Genomic DNA, 22,002 nt, shown 5'->3' on the forward strand with positions numbered 1-22,002 from the left:
TATGACTACCGGTAAATCAAAACAGATACGGCACAACAGTAAACAAGATAGTTTGTACAAATCTTTATTCATCATATTTGAGAATGAGTCCTGATTGTTTACGCATATTATTTAAAGGGAGTTACGACAGGGCAAAGATTTCACATGCTTGTAATTTCTAAACATTGATTCTAAAAATTAATATTTCATACTTTTGGTCATAAATTAATCTCTTGATAAAAACAAAAAAAATTACTTAAAAGTCATATAACTTGGGGGTATCATGGGTTAAAGGTTGTTTAGCTCTTCAGAGATAATCCATAATATGAAAATAAAAAAGAAACGTCATGGCACTTTTCAAACTTGTGACTGGCGAGGTCTATTTGTCACATTTTTGCTCACTCAAGCACTACACTCATTTTCTGAAGCAGAAATAAAAAATGAATGAAAGTTTCAGGTTTTCAGTAACCATACAATATATTGCTCTGAATGTCTCTCAATTTCATCACAAAATACTATATTTAGCTTGAAATAAATAAACGCTACATGTTTAAATATTCTCTAATGGAGGTACAGCAACCTTGACACATTTACATGAGCAAGCAAACGGAACCCGAATCCCAACGTGGGTTTGCTGTGCAGAATTTGTATACCCCATAACAACAGAATGCTATGTAAAGACTGGGGGTTCGTTCGTATACATACAAGTTGTACACAAATTAGTTTTCAGGGGATAGATCCGCTTTAATATAAGTACCATCACATAAGCCCAAATAGATATCACACATGACATGTTTCTTCTTATGTGTTCCCAAATTTGATTGAATGTAAACAGTAAGAAATAATTGAAAGAGTTTCATTATGCAGTTTTGTGTATTTTATTCAGTGACAAGGCTCATACATTGTCACCTAGATGTGATCGATTTTAGACAAATCTGACAAATGATTTAACTTTGCCTTGATAGTGAGATAATTACTTCAATAAAAATCAATGTATCTCAATTATGATGATATTTGCAGAATATCAAGAACGTTCTCCCCAACCCATTTTCTTTGTTAACTGTAGAGTAGTAGATTAGAAGGGGTCATCATTGTTTCCTAATGGTCCGCATAGATTGAGTGATGTCATTGGCATTCAATCACTTGGTGATGCTGTGGCTGTAAAGATAAAGAATGAAAAGAGGAAAAAATGCAAACATGAAGTTTGATTATGTCTGTCACTGTGTGACAAGATTTATATCAAAAACTGCATTTAATTGGAAGCTTTAGGTACATCCATGAATAACTAGTATGGGATATATGGCAATACAATGAAGATAAATCAAATAGAATAGTAAGCATTGAGCATAATGATCCCAATTTGCTGTCATATTATGCACTCACATGTATGCATCTCTTATATTTTCTTTGGTTGACGCACTACCCATTTATGAACCAAAATCATACCTGCATGCACACATTATGACAACCCTGTACTCTTTACAAATGAACATCATCCGCACAAACACAAATCACAGGTACAGTCAAGCCTTAGTGACAACCTGTCTACAAAGACCACCTGTCTCCAAAGGCCAAATTTTTTGTTTCCCTTGAATATGGTTCCTCATTGAAACGTATACTAAAGGAACCTGTACATAAAGACCATCTGCCTATAAAGACCACTTTTTTGTCTCCCTTGGGTGGTCTTTATAGACAGGTTTCACTGATACATTATGTATATGGCATCATGTACTCACGCAGTCATTGTCTTGCTTCCTCCACTGAGTACAATGTGCGCTGATTGGAGGTTCTTCTGTTTCTCTTGCATCCTAGCAACCGTGTGGAGGGGCGTGTCCGTGGATGACATCTTCTTCATAGCCTATGTATAATAAACCAAACATAATAAATAATAATAATAAAAACGTTGCTTATAAAGTGCTTACCACCGAAGTCTCTAAGCTCTATAACATATCGTCCTTGTTTTCACGAAGTAACGGTAGTGAGGAAAATCGTCACGCAAAGTGAATGCAAATTTTTTTCACTACCGTCACTTCATGAAAACAGCGACGATATATAGATTGTTGGTGTTTGGCAACAGTTTAATACAAAATTATTGGTGCTTAGAAAAGGTTGAGTACTGTATAAATTCACACAATAAAAAGGGGAAAATTTGTGAATATTTCTGTTCACTTCAAGATGTCACATACGAAGTATCTTCACTTATCTTCTGTTGGTATTTTCTCTCTCAACACTATATTGGTTAGAAATGATCAAAGCACACTCATCTATTCAGCATATATGACCAGTTTTGTTTATGTTTTTATTTCAGTTATTTAAATGATAAAACCATCAAAGCCATAGCAATTGAAACTTAAACATTTCTAACAATGAGATCAATGTGCTAAATTGTACCCAAAAACCTTGATCATGAAAAAATGCAGCTTATGTTACAGAAATGACATATACTGTGGCTATCATACTGTAGAGGTGTCGTGGTTGAGCGGATACGTCACCGGACTGTCAATCACAAGTTTTGCGGTACGAGTCCCGCCGCTGCACTAATGTCTTAAATTTGCCACACTCGACCCAGGTGATGCAAATGGGTACCTGGCAGGACATAATTCCTTGAAATACTAGAGCGCCAAAATGGCAGCCATGTTAAAGCCGGGGTCTAATTGTTGAGCGTCAGGAGTGTTAAGTCTGACAGACATGAGCGCTATAAAAGAACCCACTATTATTATTATTGTTATCATGCAGCCACTAGTGTTTAATGAAAGAGAGCCCTTGTAAACAGGCTTCCATTACATAGTTTGAATTGCAATACTAACCTCTTCTTCCAGGACTTTCTTCGCTCTTTTTTCTGTCTTCATTTTGCCGGATCCCTTACCATGGAAACGATGTGATAGCACTCTGAAAGCCTTTGGACAAGAGCAAGAAACAACTTATTTTACACAAGAAGAAAACTCTCAATAAACAAAGGTAAATGCATTTCTGTAAAACAAAAATTAAATGGAATGTTTTTATATATAGTAACAAGAGTTCAACATCACCTTGAATATCATTTCATGTGACATATCTCCACAACCCTATTCCTCCAAGCCCCTTCCCCATTAAAAAAAGTCAATTCAACAAGATCATGAAATGATACAGGAGATAGTTTAGTAGTACAACAGTACCTTAGCAATGCATGTATCCAACTTTACTTTCCAATATGAAAACACATGCTTCAGAAGCTTGGCAAACTTATGTCAGTTTCTTGTTGCCTCTTAATAACAGGACAAGAGTGACCATGAGATGGATTTGCATGAGAATCTAAAACGCTGTATATGTCAGAGTAAGACTTTTACAATCAAGAATCAGGGAGATATTTCCCACTAAAGAGAAGGTTGAGTTGTTGAAAAAAGAGGGGCAGATTTTCATGCCACATGTTTGTGTAGTCCCATATACATCTTTCCGTGTACAGTGCTTTTAACTTTACCAAGAATGGGCCAAATTTCTTATCATTTTGATGATTCCAGAACCTTGCAGTACACACCAATAGTACTTATATGCTAGATGATCAACCTTTTCTGATTGATTCCACAACGTTTCTTTCACAATGCAATCGTATAACCAGAACTCAACTTTATCTTTAAAGAATATCTTACCTCTTTCTGATTAAGAGACCTGCCAGTCTCATCAGTGTAGGTGATCTTGACTTCTGGTTTATAACCAGACTTCTCTTTGAAATCCATGAGTGGTCCTCTAAACCGGTCATTCTTATTGTACTTGGAATCAATGTCACTGAAAAGGGACAAAAATAGTCTCATTAATGGATCTATGATTAATAATAATAATAAAAACGGTGCTTATAAACAGACCTATTTACATTGTAATTAACTGCATTACATTTTCTATCATATTTCTGTTGAGTTTTAATTCATTGATGTATTTGTTTTGTGAAGCGCTTTGATCTGTTGTAAATTGGATATAGCGCTATAAAAGAAACAATTTATTATTATTATTATTATTAACACCAAAGTCTCTAGCACTATAACAAACAAAATACAATGATAAACATTTACATATTAAACAAAACAAAAAATTACAAATTAAGCTATAAATGATAGCACATACGAAATATTCATTAATGTGAACAGAGTTAGTTAATCATCAAAAGCAATCTTGAATAAATATGTCTGATGGATCTCAGCTTAGATTTCTATTATGAATAGCAATTTTGAAGAGTATGCTTCGTAATGTATTCAAAATACTCAGCAGTAGTAAAAAGGTAATTATTGGATAAATTCATGATTTTTTGCACAAAAACAACGCAAAAGATTATTCAATAAATGCAATGGAGTTGACTGTTGACCTTAATACATGCTGATCAAGGTCAGGCGAAAATAAATCTTTTACTAGAATTTAGATTCCTTTTCTTTACGAATGGAACTACTTTGTCTATTCTGCAATGTAATTTCCAAAGGTAAATAACTATGCATGGAGGCCTCATAGAAGTGACAGGGCAGAATCATGCATTCATTTCACACATATTGAACCTGGGCCCTCTGGCATAAAAAGTTAATTAAAAAAATAAAACGCAAGTCCGAAGTAAGTGATCCTGATTGGTTAAAAATTAAGTTGCGTTTAAACACAACTTTTTATGCAAGAGGACCCTGTGCATTTTCTAGAATTCTGAAAGACACACATAAAACCTTATGGTACTGTCCATACAACTGCATATAGTTTTCCAAGCAAACCAGTAAAATACCAATGTTGTAAATTATCTTTTTTCCTAGCACTGCCTAGTTACACTACAGGGGTACTACTTACAACAAGACAGAGACTACTTTCTCACTGATTTACTCACTTGAAGTTCTTCTCCTCTATTGTGCAATTCTTGGAGGTAAGTATGAGCGAGTCTCCTGTCTTTTTCTTTTTCTCTTTGATCAGGTAACCCTTCTTGGTTGCTAGTGTCAATGCTCCAGCGATACCCACTTGAAGCGGTGGTTCATCATCAAGAACCGGGCCAAGCTCCTCCTATGGTAGAGGGGGATATACATATATCATTTTCTACAGATATTGCGATTTGTACATGAACTATACTTTTCCACATTTTTACATCGCGTTGAGCAGAATGATGGGATGACCATCCACTACTGAAATTAATCTTATGTACAACCATCATTAGACTATTATTTTCAACAAACCCAGAGTTGGAATGCTCCCCAGGGAGTGGAGAATGTGCATACATTGTGTGTGGGTGAGCCTGAATCCGATGACCGGGGTAATAATATATACTGTGCCTAGAAACAAAGTATTATGCACGTTATAAATGTGATCTATTATTATTACTATAATTCACAATAGTCACATTAGTTTATGAAGCAACTACAATAACCTAACGTAACAATGCTTGTAAAACATGGCAATGAAAATGTTAAACTAGTCACCCGAGGAATCAAAAGTGTTGTGAATTGATGCAAAATTCATATCATTGCGAAGGGGAAGCCCTACTGATCAAATATAACAACTTCCCTCTTTTTCCATCAACTCTTAAAAATGTTAATTTTGAGATCTAGATTTTCTGCCTTCAGCGATCCTCCGTAGAGCGTCAAGATTCGTAACGTCACATGCGAGACACAGCTGGCCACAAAATTGCATTTTACGCCTTTCCATGATATCTATATAATTTTTTTAGCAAACTATTTGTGTTTTTCAAGAGAAAATCTTTCCATCCGTATATAATTTGTCCAATATGCTCAGTTGTCATGAATTTTCCTCAGGTGACTACTTTAAGCCTGAAAGTAAGAGAAATGAAAATCTACCTCTTCTTGCTTGATCTCTTCTCTATCATCCATGTTGACTGTATTCCAGGCTCCGGCTGCTTCTTCTTCGTCTTCATCTTCCATTGCTTCTTCCTCTTCATCCTCTTTCTCATTGTCTGCCAAGGTTTCTTCTTCTTCGTCACGAAGACCAGACTTCCCTGCAAAATAAACAAAGAGATACATCTGCTGGGATAAGTGTGCTACAGTTTCCTCCTATACCACACTTATGAATGCAATAGACCAGTTCACGGTTAGCACATGTCCCAAATGACCCTGATAATCCACAGATCTTCAAAACATGAAGAGGTCCCACTTTGTACATTTTGATATAATCGCTCCTACAGCGATGGAGGTGCTACATAAATAGCCTTTGTTTCCCCTTTTCAAAGAATACTTCCACCTGTGTATCTTGGAGTGCACTGCTTGTGCATCAATGAATAATGATTACAAACTTTCATGAGCACACACCCAGTATTTTGTCTCCGTGTATTTCACAACTTGGTCTGCAATGACTTTTATCTGCTCATGCTCAGACTGTAACGATAAACTGGCTTATTGAAGATAAAGACCAGTTGTCATGCGATTACATTGTGAAAGGAATGTTGTGGAATCGATCAGAAAAGGTTGATCATCTAGCATATAAGTATTGGTGAGTACTGCAAGGTTCGGGAATCATCAAAATGATAAGAGATTTGGCCCAGTCTTCGTAAAGTTACAAGCACTGTACACAGAAAGATGTATATGGGACTGCGCACACGTGCGCAACATGTGCGTTTATCTCTCACACACCAATAGATAAACTAATTTACCAAATATATCAATTAGTAGACGGTTTCCCGGCAAAATTTTTATCATCATGTATTAGTCAAAACATACTCTTTCACATGATTGGTAATAAGAGCTTCCATTTCATTTTTTGAAATTTGGGCGTTTCCAATACTGGTCTTTACCTTTAAAATGCAGGCAGATTTGGAGGATAACTGTCATGATTAATTATACATTCATACTCATACTCAACTGCTTACACTAGTTGCTCTACACACACCAATGAGCATAAAAGCTGATACAATCTACATTTTCCTTTGATTTCTGGTCAAAAAGAGCAAAATCATTTAAAAACAGCAGTCAATTATACAACCTAAACAAATAGGTCTACAACTTGTATGCCATCAGTTACTGATTGGGCCATTGTTCCATGAAACTAACCACTGATGGGAGCTTTGCCATCAATATTAACTACCATGGCAACATCACTCAACAGACTATCAAGTCAAGTTTTCGATGGAAGTTACCATCAATGGTAAGTTTTATGCAACAGGGGCCTAAATTGCTGAAAACTAGTAAATTTTTCACTTATACTTGACCATCACCAACAGAGAAAGCTATATCACTTTTATGAAAGCTGAAATATTCTTTTCACCCTCAATTCTCTCTTTCTTGCTTTACATCATATCATAGTTGTTGTTGTTGTTGTTGAGATTAATGCCGTTTCCATCGTCATTGGATGATTTCATAGTGTTCACCTTATGTCTTTATATACATATCACACCACATGCCTTTCTCTCTGAACCGCATACATGCTTACCATATGAAGGAATGTCACCCAGGGTTCTACAGAATTCTGACGTTGAGTTGAAGACGATATTTGATCCTTTATTTGAGGCCGATGCTGCTGCTTCCTCATCATCCTCAGGCTCTTCTTTAATACTAGCAACAACTTTAGCAACCTGGTATGTGAAAGACAGAGATTACAGTTAGAATGTTCTTCCCATGTCAGGAAAAGTGCATGTGAGTAAATGAAAAATTTGACATCTTTATTATACAGGGATGCCAGTTAGAATTGATCAGAGGGCCTGGAAATCACATAGAATGAGCTAGTTTGTACACAAAAAAGTCTAAACTCTGGCCTGAAAATAAATTGCCAGGGCCGGAATTTAAGCTTTTGATTGAAAACTGGCATCCCTGATTATCTTAGTTTCTCTTGTGCCTCCGCCAATGGTCTCTTTCTTTCTTACTTTCTTTCGTTCATTTTTTAAAATCCAGAATGGATGAAATCATTGCAGTTATGATTCAATAGATTACCATGAGGTATAAGTGTGGCAATTGCTCTTGTCAGAGCCATTTTTGTCCTGTATTTAATTGTGAAATCTTACATTTTGTTTGCTTAATATATGTGCTGACACAAAAAATACCTAGCCCAAGACAGTGCCTTTGTTTACACCATAACATTCATGAGAGTATACCATTAACATTGCACATGAGCACAACAACCATCCAAATAACAAAACCCTTGCATACCTGATCTTCGACCCGTTGACTGCTCTTGCTCTTCTGTTTAAGTTTCCTGGCTTTGTTGAGAACATTATGTAACTCTTTCTCTGCTTCATCTTCTATGACCTGACCCCAGATATCATCATTGTCATCCCTCTCTCGGCCAAACTCAATGGGTACTACAGGACAAACACAAACCAATCAAATGACTCTACATGAAGGATGCAGTCTGAAGTTTAAAAAAATGAAATGCTAGCCCAGAGGATATTTGAAATCTTTTTTCAAATCTCAATTTAAAAAGTCATCTCCAGGAGGGAACTCAAAGGATATCAAATCTAAGATCATGGCAATTCAGAGTATCACATTATTCTACAATGTCATACTTGGGTGTACTTTGCAAAATTTAAATGTTAGTACATACATATTGCACTATTGAATATCTTCTTTAGGGTCTACAATCTTTAAACAAGTCTAATGGACAGAACATTCAAGACACACAAACAAAATGTATAACATAGAAATAAATCATTTATTATTTGAATCATCATTTCACCCCAAATATATTGAACATCTTTAATTTGTTTCAAAAGCGATTCAGCTAAAACATGCTAGAATAAAACACAGGACAAGACAAGTTAGATGATAAATAATGAGCAAAAAAGAAGAAAATAATCAATAGAAGAATAAAAGTTACTTTGATCAGCATCAGGGAAGTCTACTTCCATATCCATAGCATCCTGTTGAGGTACCCTTCGTTCTACCTTTCGTACCACCGGTGTTTCGGAATCATCCTCTTCTTCTTCTCTATGTCTTCTCCTAATCCCTCCTCTGAAATATAACATAAAAGTGAACATGAAATGATGTCGACCAAAAACAACAACTCAGTGCTTGGCAGATGATGGTTGGTCTGTTTCTATGATGCATGCTCCTGTGACAATTGCATCACAGACATCTTCCTATATTCACTGAAGTCCCCATTAAGGTATTTTCTCAACTGTGTTACAAGCTTCACCAAAGATTTTTGTAAACCAGATAATGGTAATAAATACAAAGCCCTCGTATAGCTTGGATCAGAACAACTATGAAGGGAAATGATACATTTGATGTTGATAATGTTCAGTATTCCATAATAACATTTGGGATATGAAATAATTAAATACCTTTAACTTTCCCAAACCATTTCCTTTGCTTACATGAAATTGGAGGGATAAAAAGAACTTGGTTATCTCTGCAAACTCTCTAGGACTACTGCATTAAGAACTAACCTTTGCCCGTGATCTCTGCCTGCATCAGCTTCAGGAGTCAACTCATCTAGTATCGACTTAACTTTCATTTTCCGCCTCTTCTTCTTGGGTTTCTTGAAGGTTTCCACCTCAGCTACTGTGTAATACTCTGATGCTATGGCAGGTGCTTTCATATCCAGACTCACCTATCATAGATAATATCACATATGTTAAATAAAAACAGGGACGAAACTTGTATAGGTACATTAACCATCTTTGAGTACTAAATAACCTTTGGTGTTGTGTATAACTTATATTTTGTATTGTATGTAAATCATGAATCATATTAATAGAAAAATGTAGTTTTTGTTTTTTCCTTAAATAACCTCAATTTTTAATCCCTCCCTCCCCCCCCCCCCCCTCCTCCCACTAATGATATAATGATATTTCTCTGTGTAGCATTTTGTCACAGTCAACATGCTTTTAATCTAATATTGGACTAATTTTGCATGGGTTAATTTTAATTGCATTGTGTATTTTTGACCATATTGATTTACTTTGAACAATATAGCAACTTTAGAGGAGCGAGAAATCATTTGTTTTTAAGAGGAGCCAAGCACATCATGAAAAATTTCAAACAATAAATAAATGAAATAATGTAGGTATAATATGCCATAGAGTTTTAGAGACATACTGCCTGTTGCTTCAGCTGGTTGCGGATACTCTGCATGTGATCTGCTTCATCCATGTGAGCTGTTCCTGCTTGGTTGAGACGAAAGGATTTCTTCTGCTCTCCTTCGATCTCTTCATCGTACTTGCCAAGAAGCTTCTTCTGATGGAACTGTCGTTGGTAGAAAGGTTTTTAAAGTTAGCATTAATTTCACATTTTGAAGAAAAAATATATTAAAAGGTGATCTAGTCCAATGAAAAAGATTTCATCATGGGAAGGAAATTATTCTTCATTTGAGGAGTTGTCATTCATTTACTCGATTCTCAGGGATGTATCCTTTGGCATGACATTAATCCATATTTGCCACTCTCTACCCAAGTTTTAAAGGGGTACAACTGTACCTGGTAGGATGCGAAAGTCATTGTAGATTTGCACAGCATTGTGAGCGTTTGTAAAATGCTACCTGGCCGGAATTCATCATTTAAGCTTTCTGTTCATGTATGATAAAACATGAATGATAATTGGAAGAACCAACAGAATACTAATGCTATACAGTAACAAGTATATGATATCTTTGTTATTTCCCAATAATCATATGTCTTGTGATTCTAAAGCCCCAGTCCCATATAAAGCCGGACCAGCACGGACGAGCACGGACCACTCCGGACCATCCCGGACCATGGTCTGGGGTGATCCGGGATGGTCCTGGATGTTTTGTTAAAAAAAGTGTGATGCTTTTAAGCTACAGTCCCATATACGTCCCGGACCGTCCCGGACCATCCCGGACCCCATCCGGGATTCGGTCCGTGTTGACACCGTGTTGGCACCGGGGTGGTCCTGGATGGTCCTGGATGGTCCTGGATGGTCCTGGGCGGTCAATAACTCACTCCCGGACTGCCACGGATCAACACGGACCGCCCTGGCGCCACTACGGATGAACCCGGACCCAGCACGGTGGCTACACGGATCACCCCGGATCAAACTATCGTCCCGGACCGTCCCGGACCACCCCGGCAGTTTTTGACCGTCAAAAACATCCGGGGTCGACTCCCGGACCGCCCAGGACCATCCAGGACCATCCAGGACCATCCAGGACCATCCAGGACCACCCCGGTGCCAACACGGTGTCAACACGGACCGAATCCCGGATCACCCCGGATGGGGTCCGGGATGGTCCGGGACGGTCCGGGACGTATATGGGACTGTAGCTTTAGAAACACAGTCCACTGTAAAAATCCCTCTTTTAAGACTAAATTATTAAATTCCACTGACTTTAGCACTTTGCCAATAAAGTCTGTACCCCATATAAACAAAATTATAAGCAGAATCTAAGGACTCATTTGTTGTATTGTAGTTCAGTAATCTTGGAGAGGTGTATGTAAAGCGCATAGAGCAGTTTTAATTGGTTATGCACTATATAAGTGACAGTTTATTATTATTATAACATGAGCTTGCTCCAACTTGAGCATAATATAGGCTCTATATGATAGAAAATGACCCTGACATACAAGCACAGGTAGGTTTTACTGAACTAGAAAGGGTCTCAAAGCCATAGGTCAGATTTGACTCACCGTTCCTTCTTCATCAAAGTCATCTTCTTGATATGCCTTGTAATCTGGTCTCTTCTTCCTCAGCTCTACATTCTTCTTAGCTCTCTCATTATCAATCATGTTAACATTCACTAGGACATCCTCTTCTTCTTGCAGGCCATCTAGACAAGGTTAGAGCCAGATCAAAATTTGTAATTAATCAAGTGGAGTTACACCAATAATGACTATAAATTTTGATTCAATATCATTGGACGGAGTCGGGCTAACTCGGACCCGGGGACAACCAGGCCCGCTTAAAAAACAGTCAGTTTTTGCAGGTTTAGGGTTCTGTTAGGTTTAGTATTAGAGTTAGAGTAAGGGTTAGGGTTAGGGTACAATCACAACAAATCACAACAAATGACCGAGTGGTCCCCGGGTCCGAGTTAGCCTGGATCCCATTGGACTTATACTGGCATCACATGTAATTATGTTGGCCTCATAAACTACTTGCTTCATACATAATCATGCTTGCCTTATAAACTCACAAACGCCCACCTGTTTTAAGGACATGATTTCAAATTTACTTCAAATTCTACTTCTTTACAGAGTTTAAAAAAACAATGCTTATTAATAACAATAAAAGTATATCAATGAAATTGATTGTCTAGTATCCATATATCTTCTTTTTTTCATCACAATATTTACAGTGCATATTTTGACTCAAAACACATATAAGCTAAACTTTATAACTTACCCATATCTTTGAGTGTTAGGATAACACTTTGTCCTTCTTGAAAATTCTTTGTAGAATGTTCAATTTTAAATCCATCCAAGTTTCTCCTAGAATATGCCTAAATGATTTTTTTTTTAATGAGTCAATAAGATATATGCATAACACTCAAATTATGACATGAACTGGAAATGATATAAAGAAGCATTTGTTGAGATTACTATCATCTCAAAATAAATTGTTGATTATTTAAAGTCAACATACATTTTTAAAGGATAAAAGAAGAGAAACAGTATGAATTTATGAATACAAATATAATGACAACTTTTACCCAAAATTCACATCGGAATGAACAGTAACAATCTTTAATTTAACTGATGATGATGATTCACAATATTTAAATGATGCCATATTTCTGTGAAAAACAAATGGATTGAAATGCTAAATAGACAAACAATTGTAATGTGCGGCAAGTCATCAGAGATTCTGGCTTTACATCAATAGTATTTTTTTTTTTTTTTTTACGAAGTGCCGTATGTTGTTTTAGTTTATTTCACTTTCATAATGCGGGTGTGTACTTACTTGCTCTTTTGTCTTGCTGAACTCATCCTCAACAATTTTTCCAATACCAAATTCTGCATCCATCTCCTCTAGCATCTTTGCCTAAAGTATTAGAATAATGAAAACAATTGTCATATCTAAGAAATATTTTATTTCATTTTAATTTCATTAATTCAAATTATATTCAATTTAATTACTGATGTTAGTTTGTTCATTCTATAAATAAATAATAGAGAAGTAGATAATCATTTTGTTTTTCAATACATTCAAGGTAAAAACACACTAATATCAACTTCAGACAATTTTGTATTTATATACTTTCCATATGCAATCAATGTGACTGTACTATTGCACCTTTCATAATGTGCATTTATATTCACTTCTACAGCATGCCTGATATCTACATATACCTCAGCATCATTTAAACTCAACCCAAATAATAGAAAATAATTATTTTGTGTACACTGATATCAAAGTTATATCGATTCACACACTTCTTTTATTGTTCTTTCTGTATCAGAATGTATTCTTCCACATTATCTATTCCTTCACATTCTCTTTCTCTCTTCCCCTCTCCTCCACAAACACTCTCTTTATCTCCATACAGGCTAATTATCAGCAGCAACAAAATCTCTTGTTATTCATATCTGTTAGTCAAAATCATCATACATGTATTCATTTTTCTCTTCCAGTTTCTACCTATCCTCTTTGTATAATACAATCTTCAAATCAATCAGTTCCCCTCTCCTTCTCTGTTCATCTCTCCTTCTCTCTCTTTTTCATGTCCTGAAGAACTCACCATTTTGTCTGCTTCAGCTTTAGCAATCTGTTTCTTCCTCATCCTCTCAACCCAAGCTGCAGCATCATCATCGTCGTCATCATCAGCCAGGACCTTGACTTTGCTGTAAATTACATATGAACACAATCACTATCTGTGAATGATAATAATAATAATAATGGGTTCTTGTATAGCACTCATGTCAGTCAGATTTGACCCTCCTGGCGCTCCTGATTATTACCCTGGCTTTAGCACGGCTGCCATACAGCGCTCTAGCATTTCAAGGAATGAATTCCTACCAGGTACCCATTTACTTCCCCTGGGTTGAGTGTGGCAAATCTAGATCAATGTCTTGCCAAAAGACATTAGTGCCGCAGTGAGACTTGAACCGCGAACCTTGTGATCGACAGTCCGGCGATGTATCCACTCGACCACAACACCTCTACAGGACTGTGAACAAGTTTTAAACCATTCTTTTGACAAGTTCCATAACATGAGCCATGACCTGGACTACTCTTATTATTTGTCTGTGACTGTGCAACTCTTCTATGTTTATACATGTACTATGTTCCTTTATTGAAGATTGACATCAAGTGATACAAAATCCACACAAAAAAAAAAACAATTTCCATACAAGTACAAATATAAGTCAGGTTCAGGTGCATTCTATTCCAATCTCAAAAAAAAAGGCATCTCTGGTTCCTTTAAAGATAAAGACCGGTTCTGGTTATGCGATTGCATTGTGAAAGAAACGTTGTGGAATCGATCAGAAAAGGTTGATCATCTAGCATATAAGTATTGGTGTGTACTGCAAGGTTCTAGAATCATCAAATGATAAGAAATTTGGCCCAGTCTTCGTAAAGTTACAAGCACTGTACACAGAAAGATGTACATGGGACTACGCACACGTGCGCGACACGTGCGTTTATCTCTCACAGTCCAATAGATAAACTAATTTACCAAATATATCAATTAGTAGGCGGTTTCCCAACAAAATTTTTATCATCATGTATTAGTCAAAACATATTCTTTCACATGATTGGTAATAAAGAGCTTCCATTTCATTTTTTGAAATTGGGGCGTTTCCAATACTGGGTTTTACCTTTAAGCTGCTTTTAATTTAAAACAAACAAAAAAACAACTAAGATAAACAATTGGGTCATGATGTCGGATATTATAAAGACTAATTCTTCCTTAGTTGTGGACTAAAAATAATTAAAGAACCACTTTTAAGACAGGACAAACTTATGAGAAAAACATTTCTAAATCCCATGAAAGTATAACTGAATGTTGTCAAGAACAGAAATAGAAGTTATGAATTCATCAAGCAGTAGACTTCTTAAATGAATGCAAGACACTCACTGTAATTTCTTGTTGATGAGTCTCTTCTCACGAATCTGAGCCATCTTTTCTTTGAGAGCTGCTGTCTTCTTGAGATCAGAAATGTTAACTGCAGGCTTGTGAACATCTTTCTTCTCTTCCACAATCTCTCCTGGCTCTCCACTTCCTTCACCATCAACATTCAACGGAGCCAGGCCTAGTTTGGCTCGAAGTTTGCTGTTAAAATTAAAACAAATTTCTTTGATAAGTACATAGCATTTTAAACAAACAACAAACAAACAAATTTAAATCGCAATTTCAGTGTCACAATTACAATGACATATAACCCTCTGCAGGGCACAGCACTAAATACCAAATCTCTACAACAAGATAGTCCCTAAAACTAAAAGAATCATCCATTTATTCTTAAGTCAAGAACATAACAACAACAACAAACATTTAATAAACAACAACAAACAGAAACAATACTCCGTCTTGATTATCATGTTCAAAGTGTTCATTCAGTTGCTATCGCTCTCACCAAGAATACAGAAGAGAATCATTATTTATTTACATTTTAAAGGATGATGATAACTGCAGTTTTTACTATATGTACCTTTCACATTCAGAAGGGAAAACAAAATTGTGAATAAAACTTACTTTGTTGCTTCAATACTGAGACTAGCAGCAAACCCTCCTTCATCACCACCACTAGGTGCAGCATCTTGCCTCTCATTATCTGAAAGCAAACAGAAAAAGAAAAGTTTAGACAAAACAGAGATTGGGGCACTATTGGTTTTCATGATTTCTCTTCCTCACCATTTAGAAGTGTTTGAGCAGAATCTTAGTATAGGGAAAGTTACATAGTAACATGTCAAAGCAAAGACGAGTCTCTCAAGAGTCAAGTAGGCCATGGGCCATGGCATGGGACTGATGGGAGAGTTTCTAAATACTGTTGTAAAATGGCATTTGTTTTGCCAATTCTCTCATTGTGTATTCGTGAACGTGTAGATACATGTGTGACCAGGCGCAGGTTATTTTACCAGAGCGCAGGTATTTCACATATGTATGCATCTTGGATGCTCTTACGTATCCGTTTATCGTCCTTTTACGGGCGCGCGACTCGCGGCAATGATCCAATATCCTAAGCACTGGTTCATTCGAGATCTTGACAGCTGAAGAGGAAAGGGAAACCAACTCCAAGCCTAAAGTGCCGAAGCCCCGCTCTCGAAGTCACCCTCCGACTGAGAGAGTTTTTACCGTCTAGCTGACATCGTTCATCTAGTATTTATAGCTGAGCATCGTTCATCTATTATAGCTGAGCATCGTACATCTAGCATTATTATAGCTGAGCATCGTTCATCTACTTATCTAGCATATAGCTGAGCATCTAGTCTGTATCGAGTACTTCTAATATAAGGTGAGTTAACGAGGTATAGTATACCGTTAGTGCCCGTTAGTGTTTCCTTTCTGTCATTTCACCCCATTTCACCGCCCCGTAAGTAAACGGTGGTTTAACTCCGCCATCATTCATCATCTTTCACTAACCACTGATTTTACTTTAATACTGAAATAGGGATGATTATCATTGATTGGGGGCTGGTTGTCTTTGCCTTACGTCCAATACTATGGACCAGGCATAGGAGCAATCCTACAATGCAGCACAAGGACTAACCTTAAACGGTAAGGACCTCACACTAGTATAGTCACACCCGATATAGATTTTAATGCTCTATTATTAATATTAATACTTAATATTAGCCTCTAATTGTCAAAAGAGCACATATTTTTTACACACATCCTGCAAATGTACAAATCAAATGGGACAGAAATAAATCTCTGCTGACACAGACACAGTGACTGATACATCGATACCACTGAGCAAACATATTCCTTCATCCTACATTATAATAGCTAAAATTGTCTTGCTTGTCATTCTGCAGTAGTTGAGAATTCTACTGCAGTATTCAGTCCAAATGACTTCCAAAATGTTACATGGCCAGCTGGACATAAGATGCCCGAACGCACATTAAACCTAAACCAGATCGTAGCAGACGCGGGCACTCAAGTCAGTTTGAAATACCATCAGCCAAATTCACTAGGTCTATACAAGAACTCATTCTTTCCTCGCACAACCGGAGCATGGAATAATCTCGATCCGACCTTAGTATCCCTGACTGATTCAGCAAAGTTTAAAGTAGCACTCCTTCCGAAATAAGTCCACTCTCTGCCACCACGACCTCCAGTTTAAATTCCACTAGGAATCTTTTGGAGGAACAACAACCAAGTAGGCCTAGATTCTACTGCACTGACTGATCAGTACGTTTATTTGTTCAGTCCCACGTGTCCATTTGTGTGATGTGAAAAAGTTTAAAGTATCCTTAATTTCTTTATGAATTTGGTCTATGCCTATGAAAATGCTAGATCAACTGTATTCTCAAATACCTTGAATTCCATCGTCATTCTCAATTTTTATTTGGAGTGGACTTGGACTTCTTCGACGTTTCCGATCGCTTCTCTGTTCCGGAGAAGAAACTTCCCCGGCTTCCACGTCTTTCTCGGCATGACGATCCCTGTGTCTATGTTTACTCCGATGTTTTCGCTCTTTATCTCGGTCCTTATCACGATCTTTATGTTTGTGTCTCCTTTCTCGATCTTTGTCCTTTTCCTTGTGTTTCTTAGATGATCCCATGCTGAATATTATGGAATGTAAATCAAGGTAAAAGTCTCCCAATTTTCAGGTGCAAATCGTTCTCAAATCGCAGAAGTAATAACATAAAGCTTGAGTCTAGCTATCGGCGGCCGCGCGTAGATGGCGTTCTTCATTTCAGCCATGAACGAAAGAGCAGTCTGCGTTTTCCAACCCTTTTCTAGTCAAGGCACCCTTTGAAACAAAAGGTTTTGCATGATCCCCCTATTAGCAGAAGATTCAAGCTGCATCACTTTGGTACTCGCCAAGTATCATATACACACATACGGACCCATTTGGGTTTTTTTTAAGACTAAAATTCGATATGGCCTACATGCATGCACAAGCGCGGATCCAGGATTTCTTAGGGGGGGGGGGGGGGGCCAAATTTAAAATCAATCTGAAATTTAGTGTGCTGAAATTTGAAAATCGTGCAGGCCAATATTTCGCTCAGTGGGGGGGGGGGGGGAGAGGGGGTAGTGAGCACTGATTTTTTTTTTTGGTCCTCGAAAATTTGAAAAATCGCACCCCCCCCCCCCCCCTTGAGCGCCAAGGGGGAGGGGGATCTAAAAAAAAGGGGGGGGGGTAAAATTAACGTTTTTTCGCCAACCCCCCCCCCCCTTCCCTGGATGCGCCACTGATACCATGACACCTTCATGAGTTTGCCGTGGGTGTAAATCTCTGCTGATCAGGGCAACGTTTCACAAATAAAATGTCTAAAAAGATAAGTCCGTAAAAGGTAGATATATTGATATATTAGGCCCTTCACGTGATGTTTATACATCATGTTCAGTAAGTGTTTTACAATAGCCTAGATACTTTAAAAGAGAAGAGGGCGACCAAAATATATAACGTGTTAGAAAACTTGTATTGACCGGAAATCACTGTGACCTGACAAAAACCTTCAGTCCAGTTCGGCCCTTGTCTAAAGTCCAGTAGTCCACTATATTTGTTTGCTATACCCTGTACAAAATAAACTACAAACAGATGGATAGATATTTCGGGTTACGGTTTTATAGATCATTGTCTATGAGTATTGGTCAAAGTAGAGTTGTCATCGTATATTAAAGCAATCAAATATTCGTTGAAACAATCTGTTTGAATTATGGAAGAAACAGAAATTGACCAGCGGGCAATTAAAGTTCAATCATTGTTATTACTGGCCAAGAGTTATAAAATGTGCCAACAATAAAAAAAAAAATATATATATATAAACAAATTGTGTGATGTACGTACGTGTTGATTCCAAACTCTGTACTCTTGCAGACAGAACATTTTACGGCACAATAATATTGCAGATAGTGTTGGCGACATGGAGAACCAACGCGTAACTGTAGAGGAGGTTGATCACGAGGCTGATGACCAGGTTGATCCCGAGAATGATCAGGGAGGTGAAGTAAAGCTTGAGCGCAGGCTTAGTCTCTTGGATGGTATCATGATCAACGTCGGAGTAATAATTGGATCGGGAATCTTCATCTCGCCTAAGGGTGTCTTGGCCAGTGTCGAAAGCGTAGGTGCCACCTTGTGTATATGGGTGGCTGGTGGGATCGTTTCGGTCTTCGGTGCCATATGTGCTACGCTGAGTTGGGCACGATGATCCCCGCATCGGGAGGCACTTACACCTATGTCCGCGTGATCTTTGGGGACTTTTGGGGTTTCCTCAACTTCTGGGCTGGTACCGTCATCGCGTCACCCATTGCCAATGCCGTTACTGCATTGATGCTTGCCATGTACTGCCTGGAGCCATTTTACCCCGATCCAGAATGTCCCCCACCAAATGTTGCGATCAAACTCTTCGCCATTGCAGCCGTCATGTTCATCATGTTTGTTAATTGCTGGAGCGTGAAGTTATCTTCTCTACTGCAGAATGCCACATCACTGTCCAAACTTGTCGCTCTCGGCGTCATCATCATCACCGGCATGGTCAAACTCGGGATGGGAAACACTGAAAATTTCCAAGAACCTTTTATTTAATAATACTAATATTAAAGGACTGGGGACGGGGTTTTATGCGTGCCTCTTCTCTTACTCTGGCTGGCAAAGCTTGAACATTGTTATTGAAGAACTAAAGAACCCTTCCAGGAATCTTCCAATCGCCGTCATAGCCGCTCCGACATTGGCGACTGTTGTAAATACCCTGACCAATGTGGCGTACTTCGCAGTGTTGTCCTCTGCGGAGCTATTAAACTCTAAAGCCGTTGCAGTCAGTTTCGCCGAGCAGGCATTGGGGAGTTTCTCTGTCATCATCCCTATCTCCGTTGTCTTGTCCTGCATTGGGTCTCTCAACGGGGCCATCCTGGGGGGTTCAAGACAGTTCTTTGCGGGAGCCAGAGAGGGCCATCTCCCACGATTCCTAGCCATGGTTGGCATACGGCACAAGACACCAATTCATTGAGTCATCGTTGCGTCACTCCTTACAGCCTGTCTGTGCTTCGTTGACAGCGTTTTCACCCTGATAAACCTATTCAGCTTCGTCAGCTTCCTCTTTTATGGATTATTAGCAGTTGGTCTCCTGTACTTGCGAATCAAAGAACCCGGTCGACCAACACCTTTTAAAGTCGACTTTATCATTCCTGTCATTTTTGCGCTGGTGTGCACGTTTCTTACAATTTTCGCTTTCTTAGGGGCGCCTGTGGATTCTATCATTGGCGTAGCCATCCTCTTAAGTGGAATACCCATTTACCTCATCAGGGCCCGATTCAACACACATTCAACATGGATGATGAAGCTTTACAGACATAACTTTGTTTTCTTCCAAAAATTAACGTTTGTTACCCCTGAGAGTCATCACGATGCGTGATGAATGACCGTTGCGTATATGAGCTAGCGTCAGTTCGATTGCGCTATTAGGCCTATACTTTCATACGGTACAGTGCGTCAACAAAATGGCGCCTTAAGTGCAACGGGTCTAGGGCGGTTTATCAGTTTCTGAATAAACGTCCAGAGAATTTTCAATTAAAGGTAATACAAAGTTTTGGGAAATTTCGAAAATTGGGTGGATAGTGAATCTTTACCTTTTTGATATATTTGGATGCCCCTGTGGATGTTTTATAAGCACTAAAAAAATTAGCCCCTAAAACACTTCTGTTTTCGAGAAAAATTGAATATAAAAATTTACCGGTGCTCCCGGTAAATTTTGATAAATTTCAAATAGCGCCTATGGCCGTACAATTGTAGCTGCGACCATGAACATCTCAGAATATGTAGTTGTGATATATAATTTCCAAATGGGAATAGCTAATCGGTCGATTTTAGTCAAGAAACATTGTTTCATAGCTAAATTAATATCTTGACCTTGAGAGGGAGCTATACAACATAAGAAGTTTATTATTTACAATTTCATAACTTTAGACTCGATTTCAACCGCGACAACGATCAGTGAATATTGTAGGAACGCCTACGCTTCCAATATGTTCATTTGAACCAAATTTGACCCCATACCAAAACTTTGTAATACCTTTAAGAATAAAGAATATTAGAGACATTTTTATACAAATCTACAAATTAATATATTAACTATTTTGAGGTTCTTGTTGATTTTGAAATAACTTGAAATAAATTAATCTTGCTTATTACAATTTTGTCCACTTTTGCATTTTTGATGATACAGGCTAATCGGCTTACATAAAGGTGTACCTGTTGTGGATTTTCGTATTTCTCGATTGTTTTAATGTATCGTCATCAAAATCAATACAAAAAATTATTGATTAAATATTAGTGATTCTTTTTATCTATCACTGATTCTATTCTTTTGTATCCAATATTGCCCTTAACGACTAAAATTGAATCGGTCACCAGTTAGATCCAGACAGGCGCGAATCCAGGATTTCTTAGGGGGAGGGGTTGGGTCTAGGAGGCGAAGCCCCCAGAAGCTCAGGGGTTTTATACATTAAATTAACGTCAAATAAGGCATTTTATACCCTATTTGTGACACTGGCAGGTCACGAATGGGCGTGGGGTCCAGGGGGCGGAACATCCGGAAACTCAGGGGTTTGGGGCAATAAATTACGGTCAGATGAGCATATTTTGATACCTTATTTGTGACACTGTCAGGACACAATATTGGTGTTGGGTCCAGGGGGCGGAGCCATCAGAAGATCAGGGGTTTTATACATCAAATTATCGTCAGATGAGCATTATTTTATACCTTATTTGTGACACTGGCACAGGGGCGTACGCAGGATTTTTTCAAGGGGGGGTTTTAAAATCTGGCCCAAAATATTTTGCTCCCGAAAATTTGAAAATCGCGCCGGCCGAAAAGTCGGCTCAGTGGGGAGGGGGGGGGGGGGGGGGGGGGGGGGGGGGGGGGGGGGGGGGGGGGTAAGCGGACACTTTTTTTTGGTCTCGAAATTTGAAAATTTGACATTTTTTTTCGTTGGGGGGGGGGGGGGTAAGGTCACTTAACGTTAGCCGTGGGCATAATTTTTTTTTTTTATTTATTTTTTAATTAAATTGAAAAACAAAAC

At 38.0% G+C, this 22,002-nt stretch overlaps 1 protein-coding gene and 1 pseudogene across 1 annotated transcript; one reads left to right on the forward strand and one right to left on the reverse strand.

Annotated features, from left to right (window-relative positions):
- Positions 1-48: 48 nt before the first annotated feature.
- Positions 49-17,643, reverse strand: LOC752590 (U4/U6.U5 tri-snRNP-associated protein 1). Its single transcript, XM_030998884.1, has 18 exons — positions 17,293-17,643; positions 15,508-15,586; positions 14,890-15,084; positions 13,549-13,651; positions 12,771-12,851; positions 12,213-12,309; positions 11,501-11,640; positions 9,954-10,100; positions 9,302-9,465; positions 8,731-8,864; positions 8,064-8,215; positions 7,351-7,492; positions 5,766-5,923; positions 4,808-4,977; positions 3,606-3,741; positions 2,787-2,876; positions 1,716-1,837; positions 49-1,137 (listed from the first exon to the last, which is right to left on the reverse strand). Exons 1-18 carry the CDS (start codon positions 17,537-17,539, stop codon positions 1,119-1,121), a joined length of 2,376 nt encoding a protein of 791 aa, XP_030854744.1. The 5' UTR covers positions 17,540-17,643; the 3' UTR covers positions 49-1,118.
- A 1,303-nt stretch (positions 17,644-18,946) lies between these two features.
- On the forward strand, positions 18,947-19,931 carry LOC115929600 (annotated as a pseudogene).
- The last annotated feature ends 2,071 nt before the right edge of the window (positions 19,932-22,002 follow it).

Source organism: Strongylocentrotus purpuratus, unplaced genomic scaffold (assembly GCF_000002235.5).
Source record: "Strongylocentrotus purpuratus isolate Spur 01 unplaced genomic scaffold, Spur_5.0 spur5_scaffold_5, whole genome shotgun sequence".
Taxonomy (NCBI): Eukaryota; Metazoa; Echinodermata; class Echinoidea; order Camarodonta; family Strongylocentrotidae; genus Strongylocentrotus; species Strongylocentrotus purpuratus.

What these genes read in the sequence shown, in the direction of transcription:
- LOC752590 (XM_030998884.1), bottom strand. Translation starts at nt 17,539, where the DNA reads ATGGGATCATCTAAGAAACACAAGGAAAAGGACAAAGATCGAGAAAGG. An exon ending in CTCAGTATTGAAGCAACAAA is followed by an intron (nt 15,085 to 15,507) that starts GTAAGTTTTATT and finishes TAATTTTAACAG; the next exon opens with CAAACTTCGAGCCAAACTAG. An exon ending in GGGTGACATTCCTTCATATG is followed by an intron (nt 5,924 to 7,350) that starts GTAAGCATGTAT and finishes TTTATTTTGCAG; the next exon opens with GGAAGTCTGGTCTTCGTGAC.